A 20974-nucleotide genomic window follows, 5' to 3' on the forward strand; every position below is an offset into this window, starting at 1 on the left:
TGTGAAACTTACAAATAATTTAACCAAAATTACACAAGATTGATTGTTCAGCCTACAACAAGAACATCAGGAATATCGAGAGTTATTTAAATCGGATTAATTTATAGTCCGAATAAAGTATAAATACATGGGATCATTTTCCCATTTCTCCCCTTCCCTTCTCTTAATTTTTTCTTAAACCTGTATTTAAAAAAAAATTTTAAAAGAAATGAATAAATTTAATCGAAACACGTCCATAAAAATTTTCAAAAATTTATCATCCTCTTTTAACATTATTATAAATATAACAAATAATAATATTAATAATAAATATTTTTTTCATTCTTATACTAAAACGAATTCATCATTATATAATTTATCCCGATTTAAAAATGGAAATGGAAATAATAAAAATATAAATAATAATAATATTTTACAAATTAATATTAATAATAGTAATAAACCATACTTAATTTTTGAGCAACAAAAAAGGTGGCATATTAATCATCATCATCATGGTCATAGAAATGAAGAACATTCGGGTTTGATTGCTGCACTTACTATTTCTGATTCAAGTAAGTTAATTAATTAAAAAATATATATATATATTGTTTTTATGGATTTTAATCAGATATGGTTTTTTTTTTAAATAACAAGAAAGTCGTGGAACAAAAATTACATTGTGGGGACTTGCAAGTAATGTTGGACTAACCGCAGCAAAAGGTGTTGCTGGTGTGTAAGTATATTATTATTTACTTATTTATTTATTTTTATTTATTTAATTAATTTTTTTTGGAATAAAAGGAATAAAAAAAGACTAATATTTTGTTTTTTTTTTGAATTATGCATTAAAAAGGGTAATGAATTCCGCGTCATTAGTAGCCGATGCTGCGCATTCTTTAAGTGGTACGTACTTATTGGTTAAGAATTTAATATGATTTTTCATTAAAATTAATGGTTTTTTTTATATATGTAGATCTAATTAGCGACTTTGTGACATTGTACACTTTTCGAAAATCTAGGCGGTAAATAAATCTTTTTAAAAAATAACCATAAATTTCAAGTTGTTCACATTTGATATTTTTATTTTCAATAATAGCCCTGCAGATGCAACCCATCCTTACGGATATGGTAAATATTAATAAAAAGTTGTCAACTATGAATGTAAAAAATTCATTTTGGTTTTATTATTAGGGAAATATGAATCGATCGGATCATTAGCAGTCTCTTCACTATTAATAGCAGGAGCAATTGGAATTGGTCATCATTCCTACGAATTATTGGTTGAGCTTCTTCCAGTAGAAATACCGACTAATATAAGTGAACTCAACGGTGCCATAAATAGTGCAAATTTACATCCTCTAAATCCCAATGCTGCTTGGTTTGCCGCAGCATCTGTTCTTGTTAAGGAAATATTATTTCGAATCAGTATGTTTAATTTTACTGATAAATTCACTTTTTTTTTTATATTATTAATAATCAAAATTAATTTTTCGACTATAAAAATTTTTTTTTCAATAGCATTAAAAATCGGATTAGAAGAACGATCGGATGTTTTAATAGCCAATGCATGGTAAATAATTGGAATGATTTATTGGTTCTTTTTTTTTTCAAACCAAAAATAAATTTTTTTTAATTGCTAATATTTAATTTTATTTAGGCACCATCGTAGTGACGCAGCTTCAAGTTTGGTAGCCCTTGGAGCAATTGTGGGAAGTTATCTTGGATTTCCATTTCTTGATCCGGTAGGTGGTATCTTAGTAGCAGGAATGATAATGAAAAGTGGATTTGAAATTATGTTAAGTTCATTAAAAGAATTAGCTGATATGAAAGTTGAAGAGGATATTATATGCCAAGTTGAAAAAGCCGTTGAAAAATCAAAGGTAACAAATATATTACTAAATAATTTTCTTTTTACATATAGATATATGTAATATTATATATACTTGTACCTAACATCTAATTTTTTATTTAGGGTACTAATTCAAATATAGTAAATTTTCATAGTATAAGAGGCAGAAAGTCAGGTCCATTTCATTTAATCGATATGGTGTTACAAGTTGATCCCGATATAACTGTATCAAAGGCTCATCACATCGAGGAACAAGTTAGACGAGCTGTTAAGGATGAATGTAAAAGTGTTAAAGAAGTTTTGATGCATTTGGATGTTGAAGATCAACAACCTCATCATTAATTTAATTATTAAACTTTTTTCAGGAATAGTTGTTTAGTGGAAGTTCAAGTAATCAACAAGAATTGTATATAATTATTATATTTATTCAATCTATTCTTGAAAAGTTTCTATATTAAAAATAATATGCTATTAATAATAATGAATGACCCACTTACTTGAAAGATTAATTAATATAATAACGAATCCTGCTTAAGTACTCATACATAAAATTTCCTTATCCATTAACCCCAAAAAACTTCACACCCATGTCATCAGTACTAGTTCCTTGAAATATTTGTGCTACACCTTTTTTCACTAATATATCTAGTGCTTTCATTAAAATTGTTTGATCTAATCCATGAAATTCTATCACCAATTAATAGTAAAATAACATTGTTAATTATGAAAATACAATATGTGAAAATATGAATTATTATATAATTATAATTTAAATTATATTTACCGAACCCCTCAGCAGAATCTCCATGTGCAATTTCATATACTGTTACTATAGAATTAGACATTCCAGTTTCTAATACCTGAAATATTTATATGATAAAAATTAATTTCAAAAAAAAAACATTTTTTAATATAATAATAATAATATAATAATATGGACCCAATTATTAATTAAATTAGCCCAATCTTCTGGTTTCCTCCAGTAAATTATCGCGGAATCTTTTTTAGATGGTGGATCCCATTCTGCTGTTCCTAAATTAATATAAAAATTACAAATAAATAAAACGTATTATAAAACGATATAATAAAAAAAAAGACTCATTAAATCAAAAAAACCTCGGTAAACCATTGTATCGATTATCGCTTGTAATGTATCAAGTTTTAATTTTCCTATTTTTTTTTTTTAAAAAAAAGATAAAATCAATTAATTATTGTATTTTTTCTTAAAAAATTTGATTCAAAAAAAAAAAAAAAAATTTTACGTCGAATTCCTTGACTATTTAAATTGAATAAATCACTATTTAACGATTCGGATAAATTAAGCCGATATAACTTATGATGTCTATAATATGATAAAATTATTTCTGACCAAAGTGCGGCCTGATTTTGCCATGTTGTTTGAGTTGGTTGTAATCTATTTAAAAAATAAATTCGTATTTATTCGTTTTTTAAAAGTATAAGGAAGTAGAATTTACGTACGTGTAAAACGGAGGAAAGTTATGTATTGAAGGAAAAGAAAAGGAATTTTCGGAATTTTCCATACTTTTAAATGTAAAGCGATTCAATCTAAGTTGAAAAGAAAATTTTTTTTAAATTGACGATCAGAATCGAAAGTGTAAATAGTGTAATCAATAGTGAAAATCACATGAACATGAAATAGATTTTTTTTTTTTTAAGATATATCATATATTTGAAAAAGATCAGTCTTTAACTAGTAAGGAATTTTTTTAATTCTCTTTTCATTAGAATAAAATGATTTATTGTTTTCTTTTAAATTAATAATATGGTCAGAACTCTAAATATATCTTATTTATATTAGGTAAAAAATTGCTTCATATTATATCTCAGTAAATTAAATATTAAAGTTAAAAAAATACCATTAAATTCCTTTTATTGAAGCAAACTATTAGTTAACTAAAAAACAGAAGTATGTAGTTTAAAAACAATTTTTTAGAAATTTGTATAATCAAATAAGTAAATTTCATGTGTATAACTTAATACATAAATTGAATTGTATAAATTGTTTAGAACTCTCATTATATAAGTGAATAAATTTATTTACTATGCTAGTAGTAAATAAATTATATTAATAACTTTATATTACAAATTACAATTATATATATAATTAGTCCCTGTAAAAAATCTGATCCATGTTTTATCTTTCCATATTTTTTCCGTGAATGTATCATTTTAATGGAATTTATAGCCTTAAATCATAGAAATTTTCATCTCGCTAACACGGATATCTGTGAATGTATCATTTTCACAGAATTTTTACGGAATACACAGAGAAGTAATGGAAATATTCAGATAAAATTTTTTATAGGGAGTTATTCTACTTTAATTTATACTATTTAAATTAATTAATATAATAAATGTAATTCATGATTTTTATATATTATTTATAAGAATTTTTTTATGCAAATGCCAAATGATATAAATCTTTTTTTTTCTATATATATGTTGTGCCTCAGATTGATTCTTACCTCAGATCGAAGCTCATGCACTTCAGATTGAAATTGTCACCTGACGCATTTCATTTGAATCATGCAATAAAGTCTGTTATAAGTAAACTTTTTTTCTCATTAATTAAACCACTTTTTGTAATATATTCAAACTTGTCTGCCATAATGAGTTACACGTTTCCTGAAATTTCTATGTAAATCCAATTTATATTGAAGTTTATACTTGTGTTTTATCTGAAAAATTATTAAATTTTAAGTCATTTTCAAATGAAAAGATTTTTATGAGTATGATTCCAACTATTCTGAAATTTTAGGATTGTATACTTAAAATTATGATGAATAAGTTTACTTAGTACTTAAAAATACATTAAAGTTGGAAAATTTGATGTTTAATTATAGCTCATTTTATTAGCAATCGAGGTGTATCAGGTGACAATCTCAATCTGAGGTGCATGAGCTTCAATCTGAGGCAAGAATCGATCTGAGGTACAACATATATATATTAATTTTTTTTATAAATTATAACAAATTACTAATTAAATGTTTATTTTATTTAAAAGATTTTTAAAGTATATATATATTCCAGATTTTTTTAAATAAATTTCAAAATAATATTAAACTTTTAGTTGCTGTAAATTTATTAATCATATGAATATTTTAAATTTTATCTTATAAATAAATGTAATATCTTTAAAGAATATATAGATTTTACTTTATTAATTATAAATTACATTTTAAAAAATGTATTTATTTTACAGTTATATTTTTTAATATTAAGTAAATTTATCTTATAAATTTAACCAATTTTTTTTTATTCTATATAATTTTTATCTTAAAGCTATTATGATTTTTTTTCTTTTTAAATCAATTAATCAATAGAATCACTGGTAAAATTACTAGTAAATTTGAAAAACCATTATTAGAAATAAGCAGAATTTTATAATCTTTATTAAAAGTAAATGAAATCCTATATATAGTGCTTTGATCTGAATGAAAACTTGAATATTTTCATGTGACAATTATGGCTGAGAAAATTATGAATTTCAGATTTAAACAGACTATAATTTAAACCAACATTAAAGTATTATTATCCCAAAATTTTATACTAATTCTGGCCAAACTCATAGTGCCAGCAAAATTTAATAAAATTCAATCCAGATGAAAATCTGGATAAAATCGCTACGGATCGAAGTATTACCTATATATACTATAAAAAAAATAGAATACAGGAAAAAATAAACAGTTTTGAATCAAAAAAGAGAAAAATGATAAAGATGCCGATAAAAATAAAAAAAAAATTTAAAAAGAAAATATGTTTAGAAAAAATAAATAATAAGAATATAAAAATATTTAATTAGAAAATATGAAGATATATTTAAATATGATGAAGAAAAATTAAGAAAAGTAAAAGAAATAAAACATAAAATAAAATTTAAAAATAAGAAATAAATTTATTTAAATAATATAATGATTTATTTAAAAAATTTTGAAAGAATATATGAAATATACAATATGAAGAATAATGTTAGAAAAATTGAAAAGGGAAAATTTATTAATCAAATTAAAGAAATGTAAATTTAGAAGTAGGAAAATTAAATTTTTAGAATATAAAATTGAAATAGTTGGAATAAAACCAGAAAAATATAAAGAAAACAAAATCAGAGATATAAAGAAACTATAAAATGTAAAATAAGTTAGATCATTTGTAATGCTATATTCATATTATAGGAAATTTGTAAAAGATTTTTCAAAGATATCGAACTAATAAAAAAAGAAAAGAAATTTGAATGGAGGAGAAAAACAAGAAAAAGCATTTAAAAAGTTAATAAATTAGTAAAATTACCCAATATTATGACAACCAGATTTTGAAAAAGAATGACAGATATATCAGGAGAAGGAATAGTAAAATATATATTTTTCACAATATCTCAGTATAATATTTAAATAATATATAAGTATAATATAATATATTAAAATATAATTTACTAATGATTAAAGTGACAAGTTTTTTTTTATTCCTTAATTTTGAATATTTAATTAAAATTTTTTTTTTTGCTTATTAATTTATTTTCAATACATTTTACCATAACGATCATCACTACCAAAATTAGGTGAAATTCTGCCTGAAATTTTGTCTAATGCTGGTATAATACTATAGTACTGCTGAGATTCTATTATGATTAACAAAGTCATATTTTGGTAAGTCGATTCGAATTACATAATTTAAAAATATAAACGTAGCTAAAAATAAAAACACTTTTTTTATTGAACGAGAAAGAATATGACAAAACTATTTATGTATTGGACTACCAGAATGGATAACCTAATTTTTACTAGAAAATAAACGTACATTGTTTTGACATGTATTTTAACTTGTAAATGAATATTATTGCATAATGTCTAACGAATATTATACAAACAATACTAAATGTCAATATCTGAAGCGGGGATATTTCATTTAAATGCAATAAAATTTTTTATTTTTTTTTATTTTAAACATATATAAAATTTTTTAAATACAGTAAAATATAAATATACAAATATGAAATTCTTAAAAATTTTTGTTTCTAAATGACATAGTAAATTTATCCGGGTGTTTTTTTTTTCATAATTAACTTAAAAAATAATTAAACTTATATAATTTAGACTTAATTACTTATAACTTTAGTGAAACGGTTTATAGTAAATAATTAATTATAATTAAAAAATAAAAATACAAATGAAAATAAAAATTACAAAAATTGAGAAAAAAATGAGAAAAATGCAGATTTTATATATTGCAATAATGATGATGAAAATTAAGGGAAATTATATTATAATGCTTTTGTCTATTAAAAATTTTGTAAATATATTATATTATTATTTTTTTTTTTTAATTTTTCCGTTTAATGACCATTCATAGAATCATCATAGGTTGGTGGTAAAGAATCAGCAAGGGGAATAGGTATATGGGAAAAGATACTATGATAAGAAGGTAATTTGTTCATGTCTTCAATTATGCTTAAAGATTCATCAAAAGAACAACAAGGTGAAGAAAAAGTAGATGAATTAGATGAAACTGGTGAACCACATCGAGATAAAGAGGGATCAAAAATATCATCATCTGAAAAATAATTTTCATGATAAGCGGGTAAATACAAACTATCATTATTAAGAGTGATTATTATTGGTAAACTAGCTCTTAATTCATAGTTCAGTTCACTTTTTTGATTATATAAAGTTACAAAAAATCTTAATTTATGCCTAATACGAATCACATCATTTTGTGAATCATAAAGACAATGTGGTAACTCATTTGGAACTAATGCTTCCATGGAAAGATTCCAAGTGTCTTCATGCGGAGAAGGATTTTTTCGAATAATAGTTTCTATTTCCTTTGAATCGGTTTTTTGATTTTGACCAATTGTATAGGTGGCATATTCTCTAAATACACATATGATTTCACGAATTTTAAGATCATTGTCTAATGATCTTAAATTAATCGTTAATGGAATTTTTTCACCGAGACTAAAAATTTTTGCACCAGCGGAAAATTCGTATTCAATCTTATCACTCCAAGTATTCGCCATGGTTACAGATTGAGTGAATTCCATTGAACTCGGTAATATACTTCTCATTATAGTAACATTCCTTTTAGCGCGTAAATTAAGAGCAAAAGTATTTCTTTCTGCTACCGCTTTTAAACTATAATTTAAACTTCCATGAGGACATCCTTCAATCGTCTCAGGTAAAGTACCTGGGAGTATCAATTCAAAATCCCAATGATAATTGTTGGGATTTAGCACGTGACATTGCTTTCCTGCTGGTAAGAAGGTCCAATCGTGTTGAAATATAATTTTTTCTTCGCTATGATGATATTGACCTTTTCCTATACCTTTAAAAAGAATAAGAGTTATTAGTAACAAATTTTAACGAAACTTGCGAATATTGACCCAAAAAAAAAAAATGAAATGAAATGAAAAAAAATGAAAAACTGATATATTTACCATCAACCCAGCCAACTTTAGATTTTCCTTGAAAAGTCAATCTTATTTCTTTGAATTTTGTTTGTTCAGTTATGAACAAAACAAGTTGACCACGGAGGACACAGCCAACAGATTCCGCTTTCGATCCACGCATTATCAAAGAATCATCATCTAAACGTATTTGAAATAAAGGTGTAGCTTTAAAGTGTACCATTTATTTAATGATTATATATAACGTGATTTGTTGTAATCGAGTCAATTGATGTTTTTAATTAAGGTTAAAAAGTTAAAAAGAAGATAAAAAGTTTTTTCAGGGAAATTTTTTTTTTTTTCCGAAAAAGAAAAAAAAGTGAATATTTATATGATTTTTTTTATATACAATTATTTTAATCGGCTCATAATTTATTTAGCCTATTTTAATATATTCTATTGTTTAATACTGTGATATCACTTTTCACATGACCAAATTTTTAAATTAAGTAGTTTTGCGCATTTGCGCAGCGTTATACCAGAAACTAAGTCCAAATTCCAGAAATTTCCTCATATAGTAATGAATTGTACTTTTTACAATTACCTTAAACTATTCTTCTTTTAATATAATTCCATGCATAAACATCTAATCATATTAGATAATAAAAAAATTTTTTATGATATAATGTATAATGTAATGTAGTGTAATTCCATGTAATATCCTATTGCATCGGCCACTTTGAACTTAAACCCGAGGCTAAAATTATACATATATATACATATATATACATATATATATTTATGAAAACCGAAAAAAAAAATTAAAATAACAAAATAACTAAAATAAAAGGCCATAAACCCGAAATACACAATAATTCTTTTCGCAATAAATAAATAGTCATTATATTTTGGCTTCAAAATTGAACCTGACCATGACTCAAGTTTCACTACCTAAGGTCATATTACCCATGAACTTTACATTCTTCTAGCATTCTATTTTCTGAGGAATCATACGATCATATTATTTACTTTTTCACAAACTTAATTTGTACAACGTACGAAAAAAAAAGAAAAAAAAAAAATGACATTATAGTGAGATGATTATTTTTAAAACAATCAGATAATTTTTTTTTGCATTTTATTAAATGAATTTTCAATAAAAAAAAGAACACAAGAAGATTTTCAATTGTTTTATACTTTAAAGATTATTTATGACAAAATTGTTTTTATTAAGGCTTAAATTTGGCGTTAATTCCTTAATATCACATAAATTTATCACTTATGCACAAATAAGATCAGGAGATTGCTTATTTGTTTGTGGGGTAATTTTACCATTTTTGCCGATGTAACATTAGATATTTTGAGGGGATGAATTCTTTTAAAGAAAATAAATTAATAAATAAAGTGAAAAAAAAGAATCATAAATATGAATGACTCATTTTTTTTTTATTTTTCAATCGTAAACAAGAATTTAACCAATTAGATACTACATAACACAAACCTCGCATAAATAAAATTCATATAAATAAATAAACGAATATGCATTGCTCCGCTCGTAACATTTCCTTAAAAGTGCGATTTGGCTTTAATAGGTTAAAGTTCTTTGAAACAAAAATAATTTACATTACTGATCAAAACCATCAGTTTATGCATTGAATTTCTCTTTTTTATTTTCAATGGGAAAAAAATAGCTTACGTTATAAGAATCTGGAACTCTTTTATTGGGAATTGAGAAAAAATTGAGAAAAAAAATTTTTTTGAAGCTGAGAAAAAATTTTTTGAAACTGAGAAAAATGTTTTTTGAAACTGCGAAATATTTTTTTTTTTGAAATTGTGAAATATTTTTTTTTTGAATTTGTGGATTATTATTATTATTATTATTTTTTTGAAATTAAGAAATTTAAATTTTCGATTAGTTTTTACATTGCTAAAATTTTTCTACTCTCTTTTGAATTTAGTTTTTTTTTACCTGAAAAATGGGTAAAAGGATTACAATGAAATTCCCTCAAAGAAACTATGGCTACACTTTGTTATTTCCTTAATTGGAAATGTTCTTATAATAATTATAATATAAAAAGTATGGCCCCGAGTCTTTGTGTTTACCAATTGCGCAATGTTTATTGATCTTGATGAGATAAGATCAAACGAATCTATTTGATGAAATATTTCTTTGAATGGGACAAATATTTCCATATATAAATAGAATATGAAATTATTATGCAACAAATCCCGGCTTATTACATAAATTTATAATTTTTCTTTCCAATAATAAATCTCCCATCTTACACATGGTGATTTTGCTAATGTTTTTACACGATAACTTAAAATATACGATTTCCCCAACATGAAAGGAATGTATTACAAATTAATTTAATTAATAATTATAATAATGATAAATAATAATAATAACAACAATAATAATAACGGGAGGTGAGAAAATTTTAAGATATTCATGCAGTATGCGAATTTTTGGTAAAAAATTTTTTTTTCTTTATTTTAAAATCTTCTATTTGTCTATATTTGTATCCATTGCTTTTTTCTTTTTCATTGTGTTAATTTAATTTTCGAGGATGACGAGAATAAAATCCTTCTTTTTTTTCTTTTATTTGCCTTTTGGAACAAACAATAAGTAAACTATAATAGATTTTTAATTTTTAATTTGCCATAAAAATGATCAAAAAAAAAATTATTTTTTTTTCTCGGCCGCTGACAAATATCGTATAACCTTTTAGCCTTTCTTTTTTTTTTTTTCTTTAAACAATGACGAAATTAGAAATTCTTATTGTAAAAAAAGTATTGTATCATAAAAAAAATGTAATTGGCATTAAAAAGGCTGGCTGTGGAATTTTGCTAGCCTGTTATAAGTCAATGCATGTGTAACATTCCCCACGGTGGCGGTGACTAAAAAAGAGATTCTCCATCTAGATAATTTTATATACTCTAATAATAATATTCTTTTCAATCACTGATCTGATTTTCCAATGTGTGGGAAAAAATTCTCATGAATATTCATATCATTTTTTAATGCTAGTTTTTCTGCGGATTATATAAATTATATTCGATTATTTCTAAATAAATATATATATTATGCAAGTTTCCAAAAAAAGAATATATTTTACAAATATCATACCGGATGCTGAAAAGTGGGTAATTTCTACATCTATGCTCTTCGCGGACTAGCAAACAAAAGAAATTTTTGATATCAGAGGATCCGGAAAGGAGATTATTTACACGTATTTATCTGATTGCTCAGTGTGGTATCTTATCTAACATTTTCCGAAAGCTTTTTGGCTGTTAGCAAAATAAACCAAGAAAAATCAATAAATGTTCTTTCAATTTGATCAAAATGAATTAATAATTTGATAAAATGAATTAATTTAATAAGTGAAAAAAAAAAAATGCTTCTCAACCGGTATTAATTATTATCATATATAGTTACTTTTATATTGTACTTTTATATCAATATAGGAAGGATCATGATTTTTAAAAATGAAATATCATCATCTCTTATTATCACGCATTATTGATAGAAATTCATTAAATGAAGCATATTGCCGGTTGTTAACTGTTGCTAAATTAATCGAAGAACATTACGGATCAGAATACATCACTCCGAACATTCACCTTTCCCTTCATCTTACTGAATGCTGCCATAATTATGGTCCCTTGTAAGGTCATTCAGGTGTGTATGAAGTGATCGTTATTGAACATGTATTAATCGTGATTACAGCATATTTTATAAATGATCAATGTGTATTAACATATAAGTTATTGTAATCAAAATTAATGTACTTATATATTTTATTTTGTTTTCTGATGGTAGTAGGCAGTTAACATTAACAATCTTAATGTCTAAAAAAGAGGGCTATATTTTTATATATCATAAAATAAGGTTATATCATCCTTATTTTATTCAGTATTATACATCACTTTGAATTATTTTAATCAATTAAATTGAATATATATAATTTTTGAATTTTATATTCTTTGATTTTTTTATAAATTAAAAATAAACCCTTATTATATATCATTATAAAGTATTTTCATTTTTATAAAAAAGGTTAAATACATTTTATATACATTTTTTTATTTATTTAAAATCTTTTAATGGTTAAATATTTTTTAAATTTAAAGTTAAAATTATATATTATTAATTTTTGTTTTTATAAGTATCCTAACCATAATCCAGATTTCAGAAAATATAACTTTATATTTCCTACCATTATATGAGTTTTTATTATTAGTAAATAATATATATATATTTTTTCCATTATTATATTCAAAGGAAGTGGTGGTCCTTATTTAAAGGAAAAATTAAAATATGATAAATAATTTGCACTCTAATAAATAATATATAAAATTTCTATGAATATTATTATATATATTATTTAATAAATTAAATTCATTAGTTTTCATTTAAATTGTTTTTTTTAATAAACTTGCTTATCAAGTATTACTTGGATTGCTTTTTTATTTATGAATATACAGCAAATAGTAAGTTTTTGTTTTTGTATATAATACTTTTTTAAAATCTTTTAATTTTTAATTTTTATTATTTGCTATAGTTTCATTTAAAAAATAATAATTCCTTAAAATATTTCAAGATTTTTAATTCATTTAAGCAATAGTTATTGTAATATATTAGTTTTAAAATATAATAAACTTCTTTTTCTATTTCAGATTTTTCAATTATATAATCATATTTTATTAACATTTTATTCCTTTGTATTTTTGTTTTTAATATCTTTATATTTTTAAATTTTATTAATTTTCCATCTTTTTCTTTTAAGTAATTTTCCAGGACCCCGGATATCTAATATAAAGGTCATAATGGACTTTTGGCCAAAAACACCCCTTTTTGCTAAAACTCAAAAAATCGTTTTTTGTAAATATCTCAGCATCCAGTAATTCAATTTTAATGAACTTTTTTTATTTTGTAGCCCTCATTTAGCTCTACAATTTAAAAAAAAGTTCATCAAAATTGGACTACTGGATGCCGAGATATTTACAAAAAATGATTTTTTGCTGAAAAATGGGCCAATCTGCCGAAAGTGTGACTTGATCCCGATCTGCCAACTCTTTCTTGTAGATCCTTGGTCAAAAATTTCGCGAAAGAAATTTTTATTCTTCATATTAACACATCTCTTATTTTACTATTAAAATGCCTCCCAAAGGTAACAAAAAGGCTGGCAATAATCCTAACGGGAGACCTGCCAAGCGACAAGACAAACGGAACAAAAATAAAGACTCTGGCTCTGACGTTTCGAACTCTGATAATGAACAAACAAACAATAAAAACAACCCTTCCAAACGTACCCGTACGCTCCCCGATAATCCTATGGAAGAAGACTACGTCGCCGACTCAGCGGCTGATGCTGAAGGTAGCAATACTACTCCTCCTCAACAAAATAATGCTGACAATTTTTCGTCTCCTCCTCCTGAAGATAATACTGCGCCTTCTGCGCCTGGTTCTGTCGTGTCTGGTACTGACGCGTTCATGCATGCTCCAAAAGACAAAGAATCTTCCCCTTAAACGCGTCTCCTAATAAGGATATTATGGATATCAATGATACTTCTCCTCTTCCCCCGATACGCCCACTATTACTATTCTTAGGCATGATTATCAAGCTGCTGCAGCGCCTAATACTTCTCCCGAATTTGTGAAAAAGTACCCTACCAATCGGGCTATGATTGACGCTGTCAACAATCTCCTTTTGGAAACTTATCATTCTTACACTGGCCGCGCGTACGTCCTGGTTCTGCTACCTTAAACGATTGGTTATTCATTTTAATTCGACCACTGAACGTAACGCCTGCCTTTCCCTCCAACATGATGATCTTGCTGATCTAAAATTTTTTCTGCACGACCCTCAGCAACTCCGAACCGATGAAGATCTCCGGGCTATTCAAGTTACTGACATCCCATTTTTCATCAAAAAAGATGATATCATTGCTCTTTTCAAAAAGTATGGTAACATACAATCCTGTCGCCTCCATACACGTGCCAATGCTAAGGTCCAACAGGCTCGTATCGTTTATGATGATGCTTCACCCATTCAACGTTTCGTGAACAAACAGTGGGCGATCTATTGTTATTCCACTTGTCTGCGCATTACGCCGTGCTCTCTCACTTGATCAAAAGAAATCATGACGTGAATTCGTGTTGCTGCTATCTCAGCTTTCCTCTGAACTCTTAAAGATGTGCATTTAGCACCGCCCTTGGTGCGAGCAATTGGCGCTATGGCTGTTAACATCCCCCTGTCTCTTAATTCTTATAAACCTAAACGATGGGCTTATATTACCTTCAAATCACAGCAAATGATGGACAATGCAATGGAACATTCAATTGCTTTGCAAGGCCATAGGCTCCAATGGGAACTTCCTGAAAATACAAACAAGCTTTACCACAGATGCGGTAAACTTGGTTGCGCTCCTACTGCTTGCCCATTGAACAACTCTCGAGGTCGCTCGTGCACCCGTAATCCTGTTGCACACTTAAAAGAACATTTTAATATTGGACAATCAAATAACTAAAACTCTTCTGCTAATCGCAGTAGACGTCATTCCCGTTCTCAATCCAAAGATCGTTCCAATTCTCGACAACGTAATCATTCAGCCAATAACACTGGACGAAACAATAATTATAATAATAATGCTTCTTCACCCAATTCTCTTAACTCCAATAATTCTACCCAATCTGCACCACGACCTCGATCTAATGAGCGTAAAGGCAAAGAGCGTTCAGTTTCTTTTTCCACTTCCCAACGTAATAGTACCTTTACTTCCAATTCATCTGGTCATAAACCTCCCTTGGTGGATCCTAATTGTTCCCAAATTCAAGAGATCCTTTCAGTGCTTAAAAGCCTTCAAGAAGATATGGCTAGTGTACGTGCTAGAATTCATGCTCTTGAACTAGCTGATCAGAGGATGTCTCGGCTGGAACTCCGTATTTTTGGACACATACAAGATGATGTTCTCCCACCTGATCCCAATGATTCTTCACATATGCTTGTTGACGATCGCCAACGCACCCTCATATAACAGCAATCCGCCAACCCGCCCCCTCGACCAGCGCTTTTCCGGCCCGGTTCTCCCTCCACCAATGGTCCCCTGTTCCCCGTTCTACTATTTCCTCCTCCCCCATCCCCGAAACTGCCGATGAAGCTACCATCAATAAAGAACGTGCTGAAATTTATTCCTTCCAACGATCTCTAGATAACAAATTTGATCACTTATCCAGCTCTATTAATAGATTTATTAGCTCCATTTCTGGTGGCTCTTTCTCGGACTTAGTCAATTAGACTTCGTCTGATTAATTTGTTATCCTCCTCTTTCACCCCGCAGTTTCTATCATAGTGTAATAATGATGAATAATAACATAGATTATGATACCTTTGTGCGAAATCCCCCAACCCCGTTGATTTTAGTAATAATTTTAATGATCCTTTATCTGATACATTATTTTCCTCTTCATCCTTTATTTCACCCATCCCCAACTCCTTTAACATTTCTTCCTTTAATGTTAATGGTCTAAAAACTCCTGGTCATGGTTCGTTTAAAATGGACCAAATTTTTTCCTTTTTTTCCCATAACCATATTTTTTTTGGTGGTATTGTTGATACTCATTTATCACCTAAACAAATGAAATTTTTATCTAAGCGTGTTTGTGATTATACTTCTTTCCATTCTGATCTGGATTCTACTAAACACGGCCGTTCTTCTGGTGGTGTTTCTTTGTTCATACACAACTCTTTAGCTACCCATGTCCAGTTTTATCAATCCCATTCTTCCCGAATTCTTTCTGTAGACTTATTTTTTAAAGGCAATGTTAAATTGCGTATATTTGTAGTTTATATTCCTCCTACAAATGATCTTGTTCTTCGGTACGAAGTCATTGATCAATTAATTTCTCTTATTTCTCAAACTTCTTCACAAAATTTTCACCATGCTATTTGTGGTGATTTCAACATGAATTTGGAGAAATTTTACCCCATATTTTTGCATCAACCTCAGGTTGCCGCTAAAAAAGTTCATAAATTATTTCATTATTTGCTTTCTCATAATTATGAGGATTGTACTCCCTTAATTTATCTAGTACCTTGGGTACTTATCACCACTTGGACACTATTACCCGTATTGACTTTGTTTGGTCCTGCCCGCTTTTTCACCGTTATATGTTAACATCAACTATTTTTGATGCCTATGATTTACACATTTCTGATCACAACCCTATTATCACCTATTTTGACGCCTCTTTACTGTCAGATGCTATTAAATCTGCACGTGCTCGTCAACTTGGTCGTAATACTCGACGCATTTTTAAATATGATTCTATTTCTATGGAACAGTGGACTGCCTTTGCTGATGACTTGGATAAGTTATGCCCAATTGATCCACTTGTCTTCGATACTTGGCCTCTTAATCAGAAATGTGAATATCTTCATTCTAGAATTATTAAAGCTGCAAAATCCCAGCTACCCTCAGTTACTGTGGGCAATACCTATGCTCCGAAGAAGCCTAAAGATCTAGAAACTTTATGTCAATCTTATCGATTTTTGTCTAAAGTGGCGAAGATTATTCGCTCCCTTCACAAAAACCCTGCGTTATATTCTGTTCGTTTTGAGTCCAAATGGTCTTCATATTATTTACGTCTTAATCAACTCCTTTTTAGTTATAAACAAATTTTTGTTACTTCTACTGTTCTTCCTTCCTCTCTTTGTGATGAACGAATTGATGATTTTGCTAATTTACTTCAAATATTAGAGAATATGACTTTGCTTTTGCGAAGCCTACTTTTGCTTAAAGAAAAAGAATTTCAAGCTTCTTCTATTCAGGCAAAAATTGATGCTCAGAATGATAACTTCACCAATGATATCTCTACCTTTATTGAATCTGCCTTGTCACGAACCAGACGATGAATCGTTCTTGATCGTGTCTTTATTGATCATCCAACACGCCCTACTTTATTAACTTCTCCAGATGTTATTGATCAAGAAGTCATTGAACATTTTCAAAATTTTGTTCCAATTACCTCCACTTCTCCTTCTTCCATACAGGATTTGCCAGATCGATGGTCTAACGCTTATGCACCGCTTGCTGAAGTCTCTCCAGCTATTTTTGATTCACTTATGGATCCTCCTACCCTTGATGAATGGTCTTCAACGATTTCCTCCATGCTTAATGATAAAGCCCCCAGACCTTCTATGATCTCATATGAGATGTTGAAACATTTAGGATCCTCTGCTTCTGCTCTTCTCTTTAACCTAATTTGTGCCTGTCTATCAGATGCAAATATCCCTGATTTATGGAGACAAGCTACTGTCTTTCCTATTCCGAAACCGCATGAATGGAAATGCCAACTCAAGAATACTCGTCCTATTACTTTATTAGAAGTGATTCGCAAGGCTTTGGTTAAGCTCTTTTACAATCGCTTTGCTCCTTTGCTCGCTTCCCACCATGTTCTTCAAGGAGGAAACTTCGCAGGTTTACCTGGAGGTTCTTGCCGCGATCCTATTATTACACTGGAATCTATTATCCACGATTCAGTAGTCACTAAACAATCTTTATGGATTCTCTCTCAAGACATTTCAAAGGCGTTTGATTCTGTTGATCTATCCATGTTGCGTTTTGCTCTCCAACGCTTACGTCTACCAGAAAATGCTATTCAATTCTTACTTTCTTTATTTATGTCACGTTCTAATCGTGTCATTACTGCACATGGCCTTACTCCGCCTTATAGAGTTAGAATTGGTATAGACCAAGGTGAAGTTATCTCTCCGCTTTTATGGGTTATTTATTTAGACCCTTTGCTCACAGTCCTGAAAAATGAAATGAAAGACCCTTATTGTTTGGTTTCTCCTATGGCTTCCGATCTTGTTTCACCAAACTCTCGTTCTTTGGATGTTTTAAAGATTAATAATTTGGTGTTTATGGATGATTCTACTCTGATTTCTTCTTCTAAAAAGGGAATGGAACATATGTTGTCCATCACTGAAGAATTTTATCGTTTGAACAACACCTCAGCCAACCATAACAAATATGTTTTAGCCACCAATGCAGTTGCTACTTCTCGAGATTTATCTCCTATAGCCTTTAATTTATTGACTTCATCACTCAACACTACAACCAATATTACGGTTACTCCTATCCCTATGACCTCATCTTTCCGTTTCTTGGGCGTTTGGTTTAATATTAATGGCTCTAGGAATTTTATTCGACAACAACTCAAGCGAGAATGTAATTCTTTCTCTGCAATTCTCCGCCCGGCGAAATTGACTGTTCAACAAGTGGTTTATCTTTATAATACTGTTTTGATCCCGAAATTGGATTATCGTATGCAAGTTACACATTTATCTGAGGTTGAATGTTCTACTATTACTTCTCCAATTCGTGCTTTAGTTAAACATAAGGCCAAACTATCACGTTCTGTTCCTAATGTGGTGTTATATTTAACACAAGCTTTGGGTTTGATCAATTTATTTTCATTTCAACAACAAAGTCATTTTACTAATTTATTTTTGTTAGCAAATTCTTCTTCTGTTTTTATGAAGTTACTTTTTAATTATAGGTTGAGGTTTATTCAATTTTACTGTTTAATTCCTATTTCTCCTTTGATGGTTTTGGATTGGTCTTATTGGTCTTCTCTTATAATTTTTAAACAAGATTATATTGCTAATACTTTAGCTTCACTGCTCTCAACTCCTTTCCGTCTGTCACGTGCTAATTTATCGCCTGTGCCTGATTTAACTTATCCTAATGGCCATACTCCCATTTATCAATGTCTTTCTTTGGATGTATTTAAGGCCAATTTAACAAGACTCCGAAAACGTTGCCTTTTCTACCTTTCGCAACTGTTGACACCCCAGGGAACACATTTACTTTCTTGGCCTGTCATATATGCTAATTCTTCCCAAAAGCGTGGTAATGCCCGTCTTCCCAATTGGTACAAAAATCTTTTTGTTAACGTCACGGTTCCAGATAAATTTGGTTTATTAAAAGATCAATTTATGACTAATCAATGCCCTGTGAGCCATATCACGAAAGAACTTACTCCTTGTACTCCTCCTTCTGGTTATAAGAAGAATTGGATAGTGACGCTGCATGATGATGGCTCCCCCATATTCGGTAAACAGATTCAGCTTCAACCCAAGCATTCCACCTGTACTATTGTACATTGGATCTCAGACTGCTTACCTCGTCCGAGTGATTTGATCACTCTACAACCTTGCCCTGGCTGCAACTTGAATATAAATAAATCTTCGTATTCAAAGAAATTTGTTGCCACTAGCTCTGTGTCCTGCTCCTACTCGGTCTCTCTTAGTCACTCATGGATTTTACCTATGAAGCAATCATCCATTACGAGTCATACTTCCAGCTTGACTGCTACAGTGTCATGGGCGGAAATCAAGGATTTTGTTACTTCAAATTATAATCCTTCAACTGGATCAGTATTAGCTGTTGATATTCTCAATTCCTCTTTCAACACTGTTGATATAGCTTTACCTACTCCACGCTTATTTACAGCTGGCGATGTTGCTGCATCATCGGTTGTGCTTTCTCCAGATTCACATTACACCTTTTACACTGATGGCTCTCTTATTAATTTAGGAACTAGTGATGTTTTTATGGGATGGGGCTGGGTTCAAATTGTCAAAGACTCTGGCTTTCTTAACTCTATTGCCACTTATAAGCGGGGTATTATTCGTGATTGGCCTTCCTCTTCGCGTGCCGAAGCTGCTGCTATTTATGCTGCTTTATCAGCCTCCCCTGCCAACTCTGTTGTTCATATCTATACAGATTCACAGTCTTCCATTGAGGGTTTGAAACATTGTTTCTTATCTGATTATTCAGATTCTCGTCTTTATTATAAGACTACCAATTTTGAACTTTGGGCCATCATCCAACAACTGATTGTGGATAAACAACTCTCAGTTTTGCCTTTCAAAGTTAAAGCTCACTCTAATTTTTACTGGAATGACTTTGCTGATTCTCTTGCCAATACTGCCCATACATCTGATGATGCTGTTCTCATCTCCTGTCTCGATCTCGCAGCAGTTCATGATTATATTATGTTCTATGATGACGTAGTCTGCGAATCTAACCCCAGACATTTGTTTAAACAATATCATCAAATGTTGTATATGAAAGACCTTTTAGCTCTTTCGCGTTTTCATTTTATTTTTCTCTTAACGGATCCTTCTGGATATATGATTGACTGGGCCCTTACTTGGCATACGTTAATGTTTCAACCCAAATTTGATAACTCTTTCACTAAAGAAAATGTTTCTAGACATCATACGTTAAAATTCCAACTCTTTCTGGAAGACCTACCCACTTTGGAATCACTGAAAAGGACACGACCAGATTTATACGTGGAAATTCTAACTTGTCGTTCCTGTGAAGACCATTTAGAAGATTTTATGTATTTATTTTTATGCATTAAGCGTCGTGATAGATTACATCAACTCTTAATATCTTATCTTCACCACCTTACCCAAAAAATTAAAGAAGCGGGTGATAATGCCAATTGCGATTATTCTATTCTAGTGGATAGAATCACTTCCCTTCCTTGTTGGTCTTTCTCATCTCGTAACTGGTCGTCCTATAGTCTGGTTCGTGGCTGTTTGCCCACCGCCTTTCTGGAAGTTTTTGAATCCTTAGGTATTCCTCGCCTCGCTGCTATGAATGTGGTTGCCGCCATACATAACAATTTTATCAACAAATTCCGTAAACGAATTTGGAAT

At 29.0% G+C, this 20974-nt stretch overlaps 3 protein-coding genes across 3 annotated transcripts; 1 reads left to right on the forward strand and 2 right to left on the reverse strand.

The window, feature by feature from the left end:
- Positions 1–208: 208 nt before the first annotated feature.
- On the forward strand, positions 209–2173 carry OCT59_011116 (uncharacterized protein; the record flags this gene model as incomplete). Its single annotated transcript, XM_025328940.1, has 9 exons — positions 209–554; positions 637–715; positions 836–885; positions 956–1004; positions 1079–1110; positions 1174–1407; positions 1501–1552; positions 1640–1862; positions 1955–2173. The coding sequence occupies 9 exons, from the start codon at positions 209–211 to the stop codon at positions 2171–2173; spliced, it is 1284 nt and encodes a 427-aa protein (XP_025164579.1).
- OCT59_011117 (uncharacterized protein) lies at positions 1614–3389 on the reverse strand. The gene is made up of 7 exons (XM_025309705.2): positions 3311–3389; positions 3094–3245; positions 2948–3001; positions 2772–2863; positions 2616–2691; positions 2329–2518; positions 1614–2096 (listed from the first exon to the last, which is right to left on the reverse strand). Exons 1-6 carry the CDS (start codon positions 3370–3372, stop codon positions 2388–2390), a joined length of 567 nt encoding a protein of 188 aa, XP_025164578.1. The 5' UTR covers positions 3373–3389; the 3' UTR covers positions 1614–2096; positions 2329–2387.
- Positions 3390–6756: 3367 nt separating this feature from the next.
- OCT59_011118 (uncharacterized protein) lies at positions 6757–8475 on the reverse strand (the record flags this gene model as incomplete). Its single annotated transcript, XM_066136305.1, has 2 exons — positions 6757–8170; positions 8283–8475. The coding sequence occupies 2 exons, from the start codon at positions 8473–8475 to the stop codon at positions 7182–7184; spliced, it is 1182 nt and encodes a 393-aa protein (XP_066000939.1). The 3' UTR covers positions 6757–7181.
- Between the last annotated feature and the right edge of the window lie 12499 nt (positions 8476–20974).

This window comes from Rhizophagus irregularis, chromosome 19 (genome assembly GCF_026210795.1).
Source record: "Rhizophagus irregularis chromosome 19, complete sequence".
In the NCBI taxonomy this organism is placed as follows: domain Eukaryota; kingdom Fungi; phylum Glomeromycota; class Glomeromycetes; order Glomerales; family Glomeraceae; genus Rhizophagus; species Rhizophagus irregularis.

Excerpts from the sequence above, each read along its gene's own strand:
- OCT59_011117 (XM_025309705.2), bottom strand. The coding sequence starts at position 3,372 with ATGGAAAATTCCGAAAATTCCTTTTCTTTTCCTTCAATACATAACTTT. Across the intron at positions 2,692-2,771 it reads CTAATTTAATTAATAATTGG|GTATTAGAAACTGGAATGTC; the intron begins GTCCATATTATT and ends TAAATATTTCAG. Across the intron at positions 2,519-2,615 it reads AGATTCTGCTGAGGGGTTCG|AATTTCATGGATTAGATCAA; the intron begins GTAAATATAATT and ends AATTGGTGATAG.